Here is a 20,430-nt window from a genome sequence, read left to right on the forward strand (position 1 = left end):
GGCGAAGAATAAAACAATGACTGGAAAATAACATAAAAGTAATGTATGGAGAAAAGGAAAGCAGTCTTTCCTTCTCTCCCTTACCTCATGCAAATCTACAAGATAATGTGGAGGAAAATGGATGTGGAAGATGGGCAGTGGCGATGTGAAGTGATGGGGGCATCCATCCGCATCCCTGAGATGCCCAGACCCAGTAGGCGAGGCCTCTTGCATTCCAGATATGCGACTTGCCCTCCTCTGCCTCAGAGCCTTCCTAATCAGGAGCCTGTCGATGAGGTGCCGCCGTTCACCCTCCTCATCTTCGTGGTGGACAGGATCAAGAGAGCAGGATAACGCTCATGGAAGGAGTGTTCTTTTTTCACAGAAACTCGACACCAACTGCACATGAAACCTTCCTTTCTTTCCCCTCACAAGTTTTTGTTCCTTCGCTCATGAGCCTTCTCAGTCTTCTGCTCATGCAAGTTTGTCCCATTTGTTTCTCCTTTCTGCTTTTTCTTCTGCTTCTTGCATTTGGCTTCTCCCATTTCTTCTTTCTGAGCCATCTGCTCAGGAGTGCTTTTCGTTCCTGCTTGCATGAGCGCTTACCGTATGCTTCTCTTCGCCTTTCTGCTTCTCCTTCACATCAGCTTTCTTCCCATCTTCCCAGAAGCCTTCTCCCCATCCCATTGGTCCGCAGCCAATGGTGGTGGGTCCACGGCGACACTTACCAAGTAACAAGCCGTTTGAGGGAACTTTCAGCGCCGCCCCCGCTCTGCCCTTTATGTGCCCAAAGCCGTGACAAGAGTCCCCGAACTCCATCGTTCACACACAAGACACCCACTCACAGTTTTGCAGTGTGAGGGAGAGGGGGAGGGGGAGACATTAAACAGAACAAATACAGTCTAGCAAATGCCTGCCCACCCCGGGCAGCCCTTTGACAAGGGACCAAGGACTATCTCTACAAAGACTAACGAACTAACTGATCCTCAGGTCACCTACATGTCCATGTATGCTCTCTCTCTGGTTTAAGTTCTCCAAAACCGTAACAACATATTATTTCATTACAATTTGTAGTCTTGTGAAGGTATATTGTTCACAAATCAATGTGCCCCATCAGATACTTCCATTTTTTAACAGGAAAGCTTGTAATACAAGGTGGGATTTCTTGAGTTTTTGGGGACAAAAGAAACATAGAAGCTTGGCTGAAGCAGTTACAAAATGAACTAGGAGAAGGTGTTTACCATATATTTTTGTCTGCACAATTTTCATTTGTACGATTTTAAAACACTCTGTCCAGGAGTGTAATAATGCTGTTATTATTGGTCCATGTCATATGTTTAGGAGATCAAGGACCGACATTTGAATGAAGCTAATTTGAGCAGGGGTTTTGAATTTGGCTTGAGTAGTACCCTTGGTAACTAACCTTCTCATCGTCAAAAGACAATATTGTATCTTTATCATACACCAACAAAAGTTGTTAGAAATTTCAGAATTCAAAAGTTTCCTCATACAAATTATACAACATTACCAATAAGTGATTGTTATCTTCCAATAAAAGAAATAATTATACAGGTTATTGTATTTTCAGATTAGTTTTTCTTCAACTTGTAAATGTCTCAGTGACAAAAAAAGGTTTCCATCTTTTCTACGCACAATTTCGAGTGATACGTACCAAGCTTCTGCCTTTGCCCATCTTGTGCATTACTTTGATTGGCTCTATGTTGGAGCTCTTGCAGCTGATGATGACTTTGGCATAAGTGGTATGGCTCAATTTCTTGTGGAGATAAAAGATTTTGGTCATTGCGTTGCATTTGAAGAACTGATTCCAAAAGTCAAAGATGTGGATCACATTAAATGGCTTGGTAAGTTATTGGTCAAAGAAAAGCAGACCAGTGCAGGTTATCTTCAAACAATTGGATGACAATGAGATGAAGTGACCTAATCATTTAAGCTGATAAACTGTAAAATTGATTGTATTGTTTATGTAGTTTTGAATCCTATCTTTTTCAACAAAGAGTTTTGAAATGTTCTTTTGTGAAACGTTTTCTCCAATCTTAAATGAACTCTCAAATTACCCTTTAATGTTTTATTTTATTTTATACAAATAGGTTTTTGGACAAGTTGCTGTCCCATGATGCTGAGTCTCATTGGTGTCTCAACATGATATTGGTGTCTCAACAAAATTGGGGGGTGTCAAGTCCTATGGTTACTTTATAGTTGGTGTGAGTAGAGTCCTTTACTGCGAGAGATATGTTTGCCACAGTCACACTGGGAAACTGAGTGCTGTTGTTTTCGTTGCTGTGTCCCATCCCACCTTTGTTGTCTGGCCTTTGCTCACAAATTTTGATTGGGTTCAGCATTCTTTGCACCGTACCAAACTGCATGGCACCAAGCTGATCTACACTTGGTTGATTCCCCTCAGCTATCCAGGGGAATGCTGGCTGCTGTTTAATGTCGTTTTGACAGTACCACAACTTCGAGTGAGCATGGTGATGGTTGCCTAAAGAGAGCTCTCCGTGGAACACTGGTTTCTGGGTGTGACAGACATTCATTTTCACTGTGTGTATCAACTACTTCAGTTTAATTGCCAGTAAGATAATCTCTAAACTTGGCATGTTGGCTTTCAGCAAAACATCTGCATTTGTCACATGATCCTACCATTTGATATCAACAATTGAGCGAAGAAGGCATAGTTTGATATTGGTCAGCTTGTTTACATACCTTTTTAGAGTATAAATCTTAAGTTGAGTAGAGGAGAAATGGTGGAACAACAGCTGGATATACTTTTCATTTTGTGGAGAATTCAATACTATGAACAGAGTACCTACCCACCCCATGGGTGATCTTGTTCCAAGCATGGAAATGTCCTTCTGATGCATACCTTTATTTGGGTGGTGCATAGGCAACTGACAGCTCTGTATAGGCAACAACAAAAAAAATCCCAGGTTCCGTGCGTGAAGCAAAAACATACTCCTGCTTAGAATTAAATGCAACTCACTGCACTGGAAAACGTGGGGACAGGAATACTGGACTACAAATGATGGAAACATGTAATACCCTCCTTCACATGGAGGCGGTGCTACGTGACACATTTACATTGGGAATTTGCATCCCCTTCCCCCCTCCCCCCGCCGCCAAGAACACCAGCAAAGATAAAAACACCCCAATACATTAAATGTGGTCATGCTGGTCCTATGGAGCAAGTGTGGATGTAAACAGCCCAGAACTGCAGGAGTAGCCCAACAAACAAACACATACAAGCACCAGTCCATGAACTGCAGTATGGAAGCTGAGACCATAGCTTTTCCTTTAGATGGTCAAAGCACCTTCTGTGGAGGAAATTCTAGCGACCAGCTCTGCTTCAAGGCTATTGTCAATTTAGACTGGGCTGCTGAGGTATGTGCACTTGTCTACGCCATTTAAAATAATCTCTTATAATACCAAGCTTGCACATTAAAAACTCGGCTCGCCGTCACACGATCCCTATGAAATTGCTGTGGCACTTAGCGGACATGCCGCCAATGTTTGGGAAGTCTTGGCGTTCCATAGTACCACTTGCATTTTGCACAATGCGTAATTTTGTCATTCCCCATGTATGGTCTGTCGTCTGCTACCAGCTATGTTGTACTGCTATCCCGTGCATGTGCACGGGTACCGCTAGTATTGATGAATATTCTGGTCTTCCGTAAATAGCAGCAGGAGATGCTGATGCATGACTCCAGTCTTTTTGGTGTTAGCAGATTGACCAAAACTGTTGATGTTTGTAATGTCTGCAAACTTTTTGATCACGTGCTGGATGGTGGTCAGTGAGTGAGCTATAAGGGCAATATCATCGGCAGACAGTAACTAAAACACACATCGTTGCATTGCCTTTTATTTTGTCTGTAGATAATGGAGGTTGAACAGCTGCCAATTATTTCTGGTGTTGATGTACCTTCATCGATGGCATCTTGAGATACATTTCCCAAGATGGCAGACGGGTACAAAGTGAATAATATTGGAGCAAGCACTCAGCCCTCTTTTATTCTGTCAGTTGCAGGAGATAGTTCTAATGTTTATCCTGATATTTCTACTTGTCCTTTCATGTTACCATGGAACTTCCGAATCATTGCATTGAGTTTATGAGGGAATCCATACTTTGCCAAGATCTTCTATAAGGCCTCATTGCAGTTTGAATCAAAGGCTTTTGAAAAATCTAAAAGATATTGAACTGTGGAATTTTTTGTGCAACTGTTTTGTTGACAGTTGACATTGGGTGAAGTTGACATTAGGTGAAGTTCATATCAGTTGTGTTGCAGTCACTGTGAAAGCAGCTCTGGGTGGCTTGGTGGAATGGGTTCACTTATTATAATCAAATAATTATTTGCACTCTGTTAAGCAGCATCTTTGCAAGGATTTTTCCAGGAATGGAAAGCGATGAGATTCCTGGACAATTACTGCAGGGCTGAAGATTCCATGCACGCTTTAAAATTGATAAAATTGTGGCATCTCTGAAAGCTTGGGGGGAGATCATCAGCATCCCAACAGTCTGCGAACAGCTCATGCACAGCAGGCAGCACCAGCAATAGTGGAGCACCAGCATGTTTGTACACTTCTGCAGGTATCTGTTCTAGACCAGGAGTATTCCAATTCGCGATAAGCTTGATAGCATCAGCAACTTAGTGGCATGTAGGTGGGTTGCCAAGATCTTTATGTGTTTGGTGCTGATTCACTAACTGTACGAGGTGATTTCTCTCAGTGGAGTTTGTTGAGAAATCCTCAAAATGTTATTTCCAGTGACAGATAATGTCTGTGCCTGGTGTTGGCTTAATGGATAGAGTGGTGGCTTGGGGCATGGGATTCTCATGTCCTGAGTTAAAATCCTGCTTGGCTGTTGAATTAATACCAGGTGGGGTTGATCTGCCTGTCATCCTTCCAAGGTTGGTAAAATGAGTGCCAGCACGCTGGTATACTGTGTCGAAGTGCCGACCTGTCCAGGATTGTGCCCAATAGCCAAGGAGACTGCTTAGTCAGAACCAACCCTCTGCACAGAGTTTGGTCCCAATAGATGGATGGATGGATGCGGTTGACTCAGCCTGTCATCCTTCTGAGGTCATCAAAATGAGTACCAGCTTGCTGGTTTCCTGTATCAGAGTGGTGACCTGTCTGGGATTGTGACCAATAACCTAAGAGACTGTTGAGACAGCACCAATGCTCTGCACAGAGTATGGTCCCAATGGATGGATAATGTCTGTTCAGTTAGTCATGTACTTCCATCAGCAGATTGCACAGGGCAAGTTGATGAACAGCAAACTCTCAATTCAATAGCACATAATTAACAGACATACTCACGTTCCAATGGTATGTAATTAATAGATGTACTCATGTTTCATTGGTGCATAATTCAGAGATGTATTCACGTACCATCATTATTATTATCATTATTATTATTTCAATAGTACATAATTAATGGAGGTACATATGTTTCAATAGTACGTAATTAATTAATGTATTCATGTACCATTATTATTATTATTCGTCGTATTATTATTATTTTGTTCCATTATCAGAATCATTACCACCATTGCTATCATTATAATTTCAATCGGACATAATTAATTGACACAGGTTCAATGCGGACAAACGGATCCAAATGAAATGTAAGAAATCCTCTGGCAATGATAATAAAACATGTTGTTTTGCAGGATCCCTGATGTCAACAACTGATGCTCAAGTTATTTTGGTTTATTGTGGTGAGCCTGACCTTGTTCCTTTTGCTCAGGAGATTAAGCAAAGAAACATAACAGGAAAAACATGGCTTGCAGCTCAGCCCTGGGCCACTTCACCTTTGCTTTCCACACAATATTATTCTGATGTTTTTGAAGGAACTATTGGATTTGCACAAAGAAGGGGTCACATCCCTGGGTTTAAAGATTTTCTTGCAGATTTTAAACCAAGCAGTCAAAACAAAACTGTGAAGAAATCACAATTTACCAAAATACAATTGACACAGAATACAAGCAATTTATGCCTGCCATTTAATTTACAAAGCATTAATATCACGATGAAACAAAAATTCCTCCATAATTTCTCAGATCCCAATATTCGTATTCCAAGAAGTCTATCTTTTTTTGTAAAAGGCGTCTCAAAATCTGAGGTCAAAGGTGGATGCAATGCACATGTCATGATTGATAAGTATGACATTTCACCTTCCAATATTAATGAGAAATTCAGTGGATTTGATTCATTCTGTAATAAAACAAAAGAAATCTCACTAATGAAAAATATTTATAGGTATGATATTTGTTCTGGACAAACTGATACCTATTATTTACAGCTCGCATCAAGAAGTAGCCATAATTTTTATTTTCGACCTGATGAAGAAAATGAAAGTGAAGACCTACCAGCAGAGAATGAAAGTTTGTTGAACGATTTCTTATTGGAACTATGGGAAAGGACATTTGGTTGCACTTGGCTGAAGGAAAGTGGAGTGAAAAAGTGCACAGGGCAAGAACAGCTTGATCAAGAATACTCCCCATTTACAGACGTATCTCAACTTCGAATTACTTACAACACTTACATGGCTGTCTATAGCATAGCACATGCACTTCGAGGTATTCAAAAATGTGAACATGGGCAAGGTCCATTTAAAAATGATTCGTGTGCATTGATTGAGAATTTTCAACCATGGCAGGTTTGTTTCCTCTAAATTAATGTTCAAGTTGTTTCATTTTGCTTATTTTGGAAGGAATATTTCAGAAGGAAGTACATATTACAACAGTAAAATACGAGTGATATAAATTGTAAAGCAAATTCTCAATGTTTCTGATATAATTCAATCCTGAATTCATGCAGTATAACTATTTCAAATATACAGGATGTTTCAAAAATCCCTGGACAACTTTGGTTGTTAATATATTTAGAACCACAGACGAGACAATGATACACTTATATGATACAAAACTCATAAAGTTTTGTGCACACCATCAACACACTTCAATATGACCTCCGTTTGTCATGGGCAGGAGATCAAGGCAGAACGTGAGTTCTTCCATTTTCGGCTCAGCATATTTGCATCCACCAATGCACATGCAGCTGTGATCTGACAACAAATATCCTGCAGGTTTGCCACCTTGGTGATATCGAAAACATCTTTCACAAACGCCAACAGAAAAAAAAATCAAAGGGGATATGTCTGGTGATCAAGGAGACCAGGCAGTTGGTCAATCTCCACCATTTCAGTGACCTGGAAATTTTTCATTCAGGATGGTTCAAACAACGAAGGCCCAATTAGTGGGAGCACTGTCCTGTTGAAAAATGATGTCATTTTGCAGGTCTTCCATCTTTGGGAAGGCAAATCCTTCAACATGTTCCTGTAAATTGTTGAGGTCACTGTCCTCCGCAAAGTAAAACGAATCCAACAAACAATTCCAATTGACCTTTGTACTGTCTTGTACGTGTTCATTGACTATGTGGGGGTTTTCAGAGCCCCAGCTCCGAACATTGTGCTGGTTGACCTTCCTCGATACTTGGAAGCAAGCTTCGTCTGTGAACATGACATTTTTCCACCAATCTTCGTCATCTCTATGCGACTGAGCATTTCCAAGGCACACACCATGCAATTTGGGTCTGTCATTTGCTTTGAGTCACTGCAGAATCTGCACCTTATAGGTATAGAGCTTTAGTCTTTTATGCAAAGTCCTGTGCACAGTGGTGGTCTGTAGTCCAGGTTCTCTGGATGCACGTCAAATTGATTTTCTGTGACTTTGTTGAAATGATTCATGCACTCGTTTAACGTCTGCTGCACTTGTGCTTGGCTTCTGCTACTCTTCTGTTTCTGACAATTTCCAATCTCCTTAAACCTCTTTAACCATTCTCTGATACTCGTCTATGATGGAGGATTCCTTCCATACACTGTGCAGATATTTCGCTGAAACTTGCATGCTGGATCTTATATCTGAACCATTTGATACACTGAGCTTTCTCCTGGGAAGTCGCCATTTTATTTTACGTTCAACCACCAGACCTGAAAATATAGAAAAACTATGACTTTCTGTATCACATAAAACTAGGGTATCGTTGTGTCATTTGTGGTGCTAAATAGATTAACAACCAAAGTTGTGCAGGTCTTTTTGGAACACGCTCTATAGAGTGGCCACAATTCCACCAAATTATACATTCTTTTTCTTCTTCTTGCGTATGGCAGCTTAACTGCCAGGGTAGCTATCATTTCTTGGAAGTGTGACTGTGTCGCTGATGCAGTTCCCCTCTACCAGTACACTCAGTTACTTATTTTGCCGACCTTGGAAGGATGACAGGCTGAATCAACCCCCTGGTGTATTAATTCAGTGGCAAACGGGGCTTGAACTCAGGACCCTAGGATCCCAAGCCACCACTCCAGCCACTAAGCCAACACGAGGCTATTCATACAGTAATAAAACAAGAAATAGAGCAATCATAGAATGCAAAACCTCTCCAGGACTTCTTATGAGTGGTGTATTTTTTATAGGTTTTCAGGTAAGTCCAATTCGGCTGCAAAACCATGTGACATATGACATCATATGTGTGACCCTTTTGTTCTTCATGAATAGCTGATCATATATCATATGTGTAAAGTTTCGCCTCGATCTTTTCAGCTATTTCAGAGAAGATTTTGGAAGTTTATTTATTCGTTTTTTTGTTAACATTCGGACTGCCAAACCACGTGACCGATGACGTCATCAAAAAAATTGTGGACAATTTTAACCCAAGATGACCCTCAACATTTTTTTATACTGATCGGATGCAGTGTTTTACATCTGCAATTATGACGTCACAACGAAGGCACCTATAACATCATAAAAATACGACACTCATTGCCATTGAGGAGTACTTGCTATGTGCCGCTTGCACATGCATGGCTTGGGAACACTTGGGTGAAATTTCCCCTCGATTTGCCCAGCCTTTCTGGAGAAGAAGATTCTTAAAGGGTTAATTTTTATTTTTTATTTTGTGTGCTCGTATGAGAGCAAATGCACAGCAAGGGGGACATGAGACAAGAGGGACGGGAGTGGGAAGGACAAAGCAGTGGGGAACAGAGACACCAGGAGATCTGTGGAAGGGAGAGAGATGGGGTGGGGAACATGGGGTACACAAGATGGACACCACAGGGACCTTCAGGAAGGAAAGCAGGGATTTTGAATGAGGTGGGTTTGGGATGGATTAACGTGGGTCGAAAAGATCGAGGATTTGGATGGGGGACAATAAGAGGTGGTGGTGAACAGCTGTTTTGAAGGCCTGGAGGGAAGAATGGGATTGAACAGAGTGAGGGAGTATATTCCAAAGGTGGAAAAAAGAGGAATGAAAGAGTGAAGGTGGGCAGTGATTCGTGATTTTAGTAGTTTTACCACAAGGGGGTTGTTGGCAGACCTTGAGCACCCTGTGTAATTTAAGGTGGGGACAAATCACAGACAGAGCAGGGGGGGGGGGTGAGACCAGAGAGGAGAGGGAAGAAGACAAAGTCCACCGACATGCCTGTGGTGAGAGAGTGAGAGGCCCAAAGACTCAGCCTCACCACAGGAGATACCAATGATCCTAAATGAGTTGGTTTCCACAGGGTAAAGCTGAGAAAGGTGAGAGGCATGAGCACCAGCCAAGAGGAGAGAGCAGTACTCCATCAGGATGTGGATGAAAGATTTGTATGTGGTCAGGAGCTCAGGTGGGCCAAGGAAGGACTTTGCACGATGGAGGATTCCCAGGTGGTGACTGGCTTTGGAGGCCAGGTTGTAAATGTGGCGCTCCCTGAAAGGTCATGACAAATAATGAGACCCAGAAGGTTGAAAGAAAGTGCTTCTTCCAGAGGATTGTTGAGAAAGTAGATGGGTTTTTTTTTCAAAATGGTCCTTTCAGAGTGACATAGTGAGAGTGTGAGATTTATCAGGATTGAAAGACATGTTCCACGTGTTGGCCCAGTTTGTGATTTTACCCAGATCTGCAGAGAGCGAAGAAGCTGCTGCTTGTCGGACAGAGGTGGGAGTGGAAGGGAAGCCTTACCCAGACGTATTCCTGGGGGTGTGGAGCAAGTTTCTTTAAAAGAATTCCCAGGATAATGAGACCCAGAAGGTTGAAACAAAGTGCTTCTTCCAGAGGATTGTTGAGAAAGTAGATGGGAGTTTTTTTCAAAATGGTCCTTTCAGAGTGACATTGTGAGAGTGTGAGATTTATCAGGATTGAAAGACATGTTCCACGTGTTGGCCCAGTTTGTGATTTTACCCAGATCTGCAGAGAGCAAAGAAGCTGCTGCTTGTCGGAAGTGATGGATGACAGATGGTATGGCAGAAGGTGGAGTCATCAGCAAAGAGTTAAAGAGGATTTTCAGAGAATCGGAGAGATCATCGATGAAAACCAGAAAAATAACAGCGCCCAGCGGGCTTCCTTGAAGACCTCCAGCCGGACAGGAATAGGGGGTGAAAGAACTCCATTTAGGGCCAGATGTTGGCTGTGACAGGAGAGGAAGTCCACGAGCCATGAGTGGAGATGGCCTTGGATACCATGGGAAGAGAGTTTGGTGAGCAGTGCAGGGGGACAGACCGTGTCAAAAACACGTGATATGTCTCGGGATATGGCTCTGAATTCATGACCGTCATTGAGTCCCTCCATCCATTGTTGGGAGAGCAGAAGCAGCATATCCAGGGTAGAGTGACCAGGTCTGAAACCAAATTGATGATTGGAAATCAAGCCATTGGAGACGAGGAAGGATTTCATGTCTGAAGCGATGATGGATTCCATAACCTTGCTGATGATTGGGAGAAGGCTGATTGGTCTGTAGTTGCAGGGACCCGTTTTCCCCCTTTTTTGTGCAGGGCAGTAAAGTTTGCTGATTTCCAAGCAGATGGCAGCCGACCTTGAGCAAATGAGTGGGTGAATAGTACACTGAGTGGGTGAGCAAGAGCAGAGGAGCAGTTTTATAGAACACATGGGTTGATGCCGTCTGGACCTGTTATAGAATCTGAGTCGAGGTTTGACAGCAAGCTCTCCACTTTGTCAGAAGAAAAGGACACAGAGTCCAGGGACAGTTGGGTTTGACTTGGTAAGGTGGGATCAGAAAGCAATGGATTTCGGACACAAGATTTTGATGCAAACTAGCGAGTTCAGGCATTCAGCCGTTTCTCATGTGGTATCAGCAGTGCTGCCATTTGAGGTAAGGGAGGGGATAGAGGGAGAACGTTCACCAGAAACAGATTTAATTAGACACCACTAGGATTTGAAGTTGGGAGAGAGTTTTAAGAGTTCAGACTCAAGTTTGGAAAGATGTTGTTTTCTGGCTCTCTTGAGGGTAGACACACACTTCTTCCGAGCTTTATCGAAGGAACTGAGATTACTCTCAGTTGGATTTGCTTTCCATGAGGCAAAGGCAAGTTCTTTCAGGACAACTGCCTTGCCACAAGATTCAGTGACCATGGTGCGAGGAAGGGTAGGACAACTGAAGACGAGAGGGCATAAATCTGTGCATGAGAGAGAGCAAGTTTCTTTAAAAAGAATTCCCAGGATGAGTTGATGTTGGAGAAAGTAGCAATGGGAGACCAGTCTCGAAGTTTGATGGCTGCTCGGAGACCCTGCCAGTTGGCCTGAGTGAAATGCCAGACTCGACGGCACTGACGTGGTTCACTGATAACAGCCAGAGAGATGACCACATTGACAAGGACGTGGTCAGAAGAACTGATTGGAGCAAAGGAAGAACAGCATACATTTTCAGGCAAATTTTTCAAAATTACATCCAGAAGAGATAAAGCACCATTGGTTGAGATCCGTTTTGGGAAATTGGCCAATTGAGTCAGTCCCAATGTGTCTCAGAAGTCTTTTGCTGAAGTGCTATGACAGGTGAGAGAGGTACTCACACCTTGCCTACTGGCATGATGACAATTTGTCACCACATATGAGGAAGAGAGAGTTTGGATGAGAAAATAGATGTTGGTCCATGTTTTCGGATAGTGAGGTGTAAATGGAGTCATCACTGTTTGGTGGACGTTACAGTACACATATATACATGAGGTGGGAGTGGAAGGGAAGCCTTAGCCAGATGTATTTCTGGGGGTGTGTGGGAGTGAGGGCAGTGCATAGAGGTAAATCCAATATGGCTGCCAATTCTGTGGACCATTTTATCCCTAAATGATGCTCAAAAATTTTCATACTGATTGGATGTGGCGTTCTAGATATGCAATTATGATGTCATAACAAGGACACCGATGACGTCATAAAATCACACTCATTCCCAAGGAGTAATTGCTACGTGCCAAGTTTCAATTTTGTCCTTCGTGCGGTTTCAGAGATGGAGGTTCAAAGTTTTTCCATTCTTCCAATCTGGCTGCCACACCACATGACCGATGACACATGAGTCGTCACAGCAATGGTGTAAATTTCTTCTCAATCCGACTCGTGTTTGCCGGGAAAAACACGAACATTCTGTGTGGACAGACAATCAAATTAAAAATCACTCAACGGGTGACAAATTGGCGAAACAGCACAAAGTAGAATGGCACTCAGTGGAGTGCATGCCTCTGCCCGGTGGAACATTTCACGTTTTTATCCCAATAATGGGCTGGTTCCGAACCAAAATCCAATCCGCTTGTTCTTATCACCTATTCAAATCATCCACCTTGTTTTGTCATAACTCATCCACAACGTTTTGAGATATTGTGATATATTTCGTTTTTGCCCACATCTAACAATTTTAGAAATTGGGCCTGTGTTGACCTTTTGACCATAAAAATTAATTGGAAGTTGAATTCAGCGACATGACATTAAAATGCTCTTCAAATTTCAAGTCAATCGGATGAAAATTCAGGATTTTAGAAAATTTGGCCCAAATTGGCCGTTTGGCCTATTTTGACGTTTTGACCTATGTTTACCTCAAAATTAATAGGTGGTTGAATTCAATGACCTGCTATGCAAATGCTCTTCAAATTTCAAGTTAATTGGTTTAATATTTAGTTTTTAGAAATTTTGCGAATGTTGACCTTTTGGTCTATCTTCACATTTTTGCCTAAGATGAACACAAAAATAATAGCTGGTTGAATTCAGTGACCTGATATGCAAATGGTCTTCAAATTTCAAGTCAATCGGATGAAAATTGACAATTTTAGAAACAAGTAAAAAATTTGGCCTATTTTGGGTTGACCTTATGGCCTATGTTGACCTTTTGACCAATGCTAACCTAAAAAATAATAGGTGGCTGAATTTAAATACCTGATATGCAAATACTGTTGAAATTTCAAGTCAATTGGAAGAAATTTGAGGATTTTTGACAATTTGGCACAAATTCGCCTCCGTAGACCTTTTTGGTTGATGGAATTTTCTGAAACTTCAATGTAAAAGGGTCGGTGTCATTAATTTCTGAAAATTTCACAACGATCGGTTGAGCTTTGGTTTGGAGGCGAAAAAACAAACAAACAAACAAACACACAAACAAACGGAGTCGATCAACATACTTTAAAAAAATAAATAAATTTTGCCAAGTAACAAGAAGAAGTTGTGCAGTGCACCAGACTTGCAAAATCCACAAAACAAATTTGACTGAAAAAAAAACGAATTGGTGGTTGAATTCAATGACCAAATATGTAACTCCTCTTCAAATTTCAAGTCAATTGGATTAAAATTGACGGTTTTAGAAATTCAGCCCATGTTATCCTTCTGGCATATTTTGACCTAAAAATATATGGTTGTTGAATTGAAACCTGAAATTTAAATCCTCTTCAAATTTCAAGTCAATCGGATGATAATTGAGGAATTTAGAAATCTCACATAAATTGTTCATCTTTGGCCTATGTTGACTTTTTCTTCGATGCTGACCTCAAAAGTAACTGGCTATTTGAAGTCAGTGACCTGAAATACAAATCGTTTTAAAATTTCAAGTCAATGAGATGAAAATTGAGGATTTTAGAAAAAGCACCTTAGTTGTTGACCTTGGACCTATTTTGACCTTTTGATCAATGTTGACCTCAAAAATAATTAGCTGGTTGAATTCATTGACCTGAAATATGAATTCTCTTCAAATTTCAAGTCATTCCGATGAAAATTGAGGATTTCATAAATCCCACCTTAGTTGTTGACTTTGGGCCTATGTTAACCTTTTGGTCCATGTTGACCTCAAAAATAATTGTCTGGTTGAATCCAGTGACAAAAAATATTAGCCCTCTTCAAATTTAAAGTCAATGGGATGAAAATTGAGGATTTTAGAAATACCACCTCACTTGTTGACCTTGGGTCCATGTTGACCTCTTTGTCAATGTTGATCTCAAAAATAATTGGCTCATTGAATTCAGTGAAATGAAATATAAATCCTCTTCAAATTTCAAGTCAATCGGTTGAAAATTGAGGATTTTGTAATGACACATTATTTATTGACCTTTTGGTCGAAGTTGACCTCAAACATTGGCTGGTTGAATTCAGTAACATGAAATATTAATCCTATTTAAATGTCAAGTCAATCGGATGAAAATTGAGGAATTTAGAAATCTCACCCAAGTTGTTGACCTCTGGCCGATGTTGACCTTTTGGTTCATGTTGACCTCAAAAATAATTGGCTATTTCAATTCAGTCATCTGAAATTTAAATCATCATCAAATTTCAAGTCAATCAGATGAAAATTGAGGATTTAAAAAATCTCACCGAAGTTTACCTTTGGCCTATGTTGACCTTTTGACCTCAAAAACAACACGCTTCTTCCTTAGGACAAACTCTAATATGTGGTGAAGTTTTGTGAAGATAGGTTGAAAATTGTGACCTTAAGGTGATAAACAGACAGAATAACAAAATCGACTTTCCAATATTCTTGAAAAATCTTCGATTTTGCAAGTCACAAACGGACAAACAAATGGACCTGTTGTGGAATTTTGTTGTGAAATGATTTGGTGTAAATCTTACTCCTCAATTTGTAAGAAACAATTAATTCACTGTCCACAATGGAAAGTACTATTGATCAGAGAACTTTTATTTTGACATGGTACCAGGGAGTCCAAAACACTGAGATGGTGAACATCCACAATGATTTGCACTAAGCTAAGATTACATTTTCCTGGCAGTTATATGCTTTTGTGGGAGTGGAGGCGGCTGATAAGCATAAGGAAAAATAACTCCAACTGCAATACGTGTCCACGAGGTGAAAGAATCATGGCAAAAGTTGCAGTGTTATCAACCAGGTCACTTGTTCCTTAGCAAGACATTCCTTTTATCAACATTTAGGTCAAAAGACTCTTGGATAAAGGGAAACATAACTGACAGACTTGTAGTATAAAAATTAAATTTATAAAGCACCAGCAACCATTATAATTGAGAGTACATGAATATAATTACTTTTTCTTCCACAGACCCAAATACAATACTCTCTCCAAATCCTTTGGCGAGGGTAAAAATAATGAAAATGGATACAACTTCCCAGTTTGCAGTATTTGAAAAAATATTTCTCAAAGCTTTAATGTCAAGATTTGTCAGGACCATGTTTCAAAACTCACGATTTAACCCTTGGATTGTGAAACTCACCATTTGAAGTATGCTTGGTTTGTCTGTCCCTTTCCTCTACAAGATGCTGCCAATCTCCATAAACATTTTGGTCCACACAATCATTTTAGCTCACTTGGACTTGAGTCTGTTTGAGATTTTGTGATTGAGTGGTGTCAGTTAGTGAGTTAGTGAGTTTGTAAATGCTTCAGTCATTATGATTTTAATCAAACACACGATTTTGATGAAACTTGGCCACAAGTTTCATTTCTGATGTCCAATAAAGGTGTATTTGACAGCATCAAAATCTGTACTCTTTAAAGGGTTTAAAATCAGGCCTAAAAAGCTGATTGACTGTGTGAGGCTCAGTGCAATTTGATTGACTCCTGGCAAGATTGAACAACGAAATTGGACATCAAATGTCAAAGACCCCATTGTTTTTGTTATGTTGCTCTATGGAGTGAAAGGGCTAGCCCATATTTATTTACAACTAAAACAGCCACCATGATACCAGTCAACCATCTAGAATCTGATCTCGAACAAAAATATCTGGCTTATGTAAGCCATCATTCCTTATCTGTGTGCCAAGTTTTAACAAGATCGGTAAATGCATGTCTAAGAAATGGTTAAAGACGTGTTCGATAACGGGGTTTTTTTTACAACTAGCAAGGCCGCCAGTTTAACAGTCGGTCATCTTTGACCAGATTGCAAAATACAGTAAGGTGCACGTGTGTAATAATGAAAGGGAGGCTTTGACATATCAATGTCTTCCATTTCTCAATGCCGGTGGCTGGGTTTCACCCCCTTTTCATATGATCATTTATTTAATCAAACTGAGTAGGTATATACAGAAACTTTAAATATTTGTTTTATTTTCAGGAATAACTTTATTTATTAATCAATTAAAAATAATGCAGCGGTACCTGGGATTCGCCCCCTTTCATATGATCATTTATTTAATCAAACTGAGTAGGCATATAGAGATACTTTAAATATTTGTTTTATTTTCAGGAATAACTTTATTTATTAATCAATTAAAAATAATGTAGCGGTAGCCCATCAACCCCCCCCCACCCCAATTGCTTTCTTATATTCCCCTCCCACAACCCTATGTATATAAATATATAAACCTCCTCAAATGGGTGTTTTATACATTTATTTGTTTCATAAAATACAACTTTCTCTCCTGGTCCTGGCATCTCAACAACTGCTGCTTTATGATTACAACAATACCTTAAATGTTTATCAAGTCTTTGTTGAAATTGAAAGATATTTAGACATCTCTTACAAGGATAGAATTTATGCTTTGATTTATATACTCGACTACTTACCAATCTGGAAATTGCTTTAGATTTCTTTGATGTTGTGTTTATATGTTTTCAACATTCTACTAACAACCTTGATAATTGAATCCTTTGAGATATGAATCGCTTCGCAAATGGACCTCATACAAATATTACATTTTATAAGTTTTACCTCTATCCGATCTTTAAAACATCGTTGAAGAGTCATCATTTCAAATGGTTTTGTCTCAATGACATCTCCCTCCAATCCAATTTTATTCTTATTTCTCTTCAAGTTTCTATCAATGTTGTTTACGTGATTTCTTATAACTTTATTTCAAGACTTGCTTAGAACAAACATCACGATATTTTGTTTCTCATTCAAATGGAGATATTTGTCTGAAAAGATTGAATGTGTGTTTGTTGGTTTGATGGTGTTTCTTTAACATTTATTCTCATGATTACAAATGTTGCAGCATGTTGTATTCACCATAATATTTATATCACAAAACTTTGCTTAAAATAAAATTTTCTTGATGAAAATGTCATGGTAATTTATAGATGCTTTTTGTTTAAACAAAAATTTTCTTGATTAAATTTTTGATTAATTTATAGGTGAATCTGTGCTTAATACCATTATACCAATCAAATTTTTTCATTTAATAAATACAATGTATCAAGACACAAAAGACAAGTTTCGCTCAATCTCTACATTTATAAAAGAAACTGAGAAATATGTTGAGGATGTAAAATTGAATAAAGATAAATATAGCAACTATTGGATAAAAACGATTGTGGTTAATAATATGAGTTCTTCAATTTCCTTTCGTGGAAGGCCTTTTAGTATACCTGGAAGAACATCAATTAAAGTAGCTCCAACAAAGGTTTCTCCTCTCCTGGTAATATACTTAAAACTAGAAAACACAATGAAACAAGAAAAAGTATCAAAAAAGAAAAACCTGATGGATGAAGCTTGAGAAAGAAAAAAAAAATATGACCATCAGCAATATGCAAGGAGAAATTTGAATTTTTTTCAACAACCCTAAAGATGTAAATCTTGATGAAATAAAGGATGTTAATGTATCAGGTGAAATTATATTTTGTTCAGAAGTTGAAAGGGATCATTTTAAAATTACCTTTGATACAAAAAATGTCATAGTTGAATCTGTTAAGGGAAAAATATATATGGATATAGATGGTAATGTTTTTTCTACTAAATAAATATGAGTCATCATTCAAGTCCAACAAAGGTTTCTCCTCTCCTTCTGGCAATATATTCAAAACGATTTCTCCTCTCCCTCTGGCAATATCTTCAAAGCTATTTCTCCTCTCCCTCTGGCAATATATTCAAAACTAGAAAACGCAATGAAACAAGAAAAAGTATCAAAAAAGAAAAACCTGATGAATGAAGCTTGAGAAAGAAAAAAGAAGACCATCAGCAATATGCAAGGAGAAATTTTAAAAAATTTCAACAACCCCAAAGATGTAAATCTTGATGAAATAATGGATGTTAATATATCAGGTGAAATGATGTTTTGTTCAGTTGTTGTAAGGGACCATTTTAAAAATTATCTTTGACATAAAAAATGTCATAATTGAATCTGTTAACAGGTCAGGTCAGTTATGGGAGCATGTGACAGAACAGCGCGTCACTGCGTCGACTTTCCGCCGGTACTCCAGGGGCCTCCGTCTGGCCTTCCCCCAGGCAGATTGGCCACAGGCAGAGACAGAGCTAGGCCAGGCCCATCCCCATCTCCCTGAGATGCTGGTCAACCTGCTGCAACCACGAGGCACGTGGTCGGCCCATCGGCCTCCTCCACTCACGAGACTCCCTCGCTGAGAGAATCTGGTGAGCAGGATCAGCATCAGGAAAACGAGCCACATGTCCATACAGCCGCAACTGACTCTCACGGACCATGCAGGTAACAAATCTCATCCGAGTCTCTCTCAGCAACCGCTCGTTGGACACAAAATCCGACCAGCAATAGCCAAGGGTTCTCCGAGGAGACCTGGTACCAATGGAATTAAGTCTCCATCTCAGATCCTTGGTCAGAGTCCAAGTCTCACATCCATAGAGCAAGACTGGAAGCACGAAGGACCTGAAGACTCGAACTTTCGTCCTCCCACACAGGTACCGGCAGCGACACATCCCACACCCCATGATCCAGTGAATCCATGACTCCCCAGGCCCGACCCAGACGTCTATTGACCTCTGACTCACAGCCAACAGAGACATGAATATCACTTCCAAGGTAAGTGAATCTCTCCAGGACCTCAACATCCTCATCACAAACAGACACAGACAGGACAGCAGCATCCAAGATGTCATTGAAAGCCTGGATCTTAGTTTTGACCCAAGAAACCCGCAATCCCAGCGGCTCCAACTCCTCATTCAGCATCTCGAGGGCCCCCAAAAGGATATATAAAGTCTCCGCAAAGATGACTGCATCATCTTGGAAATCAAGGTCCGAGATCTTGACATTCCCAAACGATGCACCGCAGTTTGATCTTTCCGACATCCTCCCTAAAATCCAGTCCATACAAGTGTTGAAAAGTGTGGGGGGCAGTAAACAGTTCTGATGAACTCCAGTAACAACTGGAAATAAGTCAGAGATGGTACCACCACACTTCACAGCACTCTCAGTACCAGAGTAGACTTCAGACATCAGATAGATCAGTTTTGGTGGCACCCCACAAAGACCAAGAATCCTCCAGAGGGCATCCCGATTCACTGAATCGAACGCTTTACAGAGAACAACATAGGCTGCAAGCAGCCCCTGCCGAAACTCTCGTCTGCGTTCGGTGAGGACACGAAGAGCAAGGATACGGTCAATCGTTGACCTCTTTGTACAGCCTGACTGCTCTGGAGGCTGGTGCTCAAGCAGATGGTGGCGAACCCTCTCCAGAATTATCTGAGCAAAGACCTTGCCCAGCAATGAGAGCAGCGTCACCCCTCGGTAGTTGTTGCAGTCTTGGCGATCACCCTTCCCTTTCCAGAGAGGGGCAACAAGGCCCCTCTTCCAATCAGTTGGGATGATGCCTGTGTTCCAGGCAGAGCACAAAACTGCATGCAATGACACGAGTGCAGCATTTCCACCAGCCTTGAGAAGTTCAGCATGGATGCCAAAGATCCCTGGAGCTTTTCCCTGTTTCTACCGGTTCACCGCAGCCCGTATTTCCACAAGCGAAGGTGGACCACAGTTGATTCGAGGGACACCAACAGGGATTGTAACACCATTAACGTCCAACTCGACAGCTGGTGGATCAGCCTGGTACAACCGTTCAAAGTAACCGGCCCAGCGGGCCTTCACTTCAGACTCCTATGTTAAGAGCCTACCACTCTCTGCTCTAACTGCAGTGCTCCGAGGGATGGGCTTGGATGAACGCAATGCAAGAATTCTCCTGTAAGCGGGACGAGAATCGCCTGTCCACAGGTGATGCTCTACCCTGTCACAGATTCCTCGCACATAGGCTTCCTTGTCCACCCTTAGTGCACGTACAGTTTTACGCCTCAGCTCCCTGAACAGCTCAGCTCTGCCATTCAGCCTGGCCCTGCAACTCTGGGCAATGGTATGCAGTGTCCCTTGAGAGACAAAATTCTTCTTTGCCCTGCGATGAGTTCCAAGACATCCACCGGCAACATCAAGGACGGTGGTCTTGAAGGTAATCCATAACTCTTCAGGACCCCCCAAAGCACCCAGACACCCCAAATGTC

The 20,430-nt window shown here is 40.8% G+C and overlaps 1 protein-coding gene across 1 annotated transcript in view; it reads left to right on the forward strand.

The window, feature by feature from the left end:
* Positions 1 to 1,340: 1,340 nt before the first annotated feature.
* LOC147034960 (extracellular calcium-sensing receptor-like) overlaps positions 1,341 to 20,430 on the forward strand; it is a 25,425-nt gene continuing 6,335 nt past the window's right edge. The window contains exons 1-2 of the mRNA XM_085860450.1: positions 1,341 to 1,841; positions 5,664 to 6,652. Coding sequence (XP_085716576.1) covers positions 1,742 to 1,841; positions 5,664 to 6,652 — 1,089 coding nt within the window. The 5' untranslated portion in view covers positions 1,341 to 1,741. The remainder of the gene's footprint in view (positions 1,842 to 5,663; positions 6,653 to 20,430) is intronic.

Source organism: Eptatretus burgeri, chromosome 1 (genome assembly GCF_056783735.1).
Source record: "Eptatretus burgeri isolate ZD-2024b chromosome 1, Ebu_testis_v1, whole genome shotgun sequence".
Lineage (NCBI taxonomy): Eukaryota > Metazoa > Chordata > Myxini > Myxiniformes > Myxinidae > Eptatretus > Eptatretus burgeri.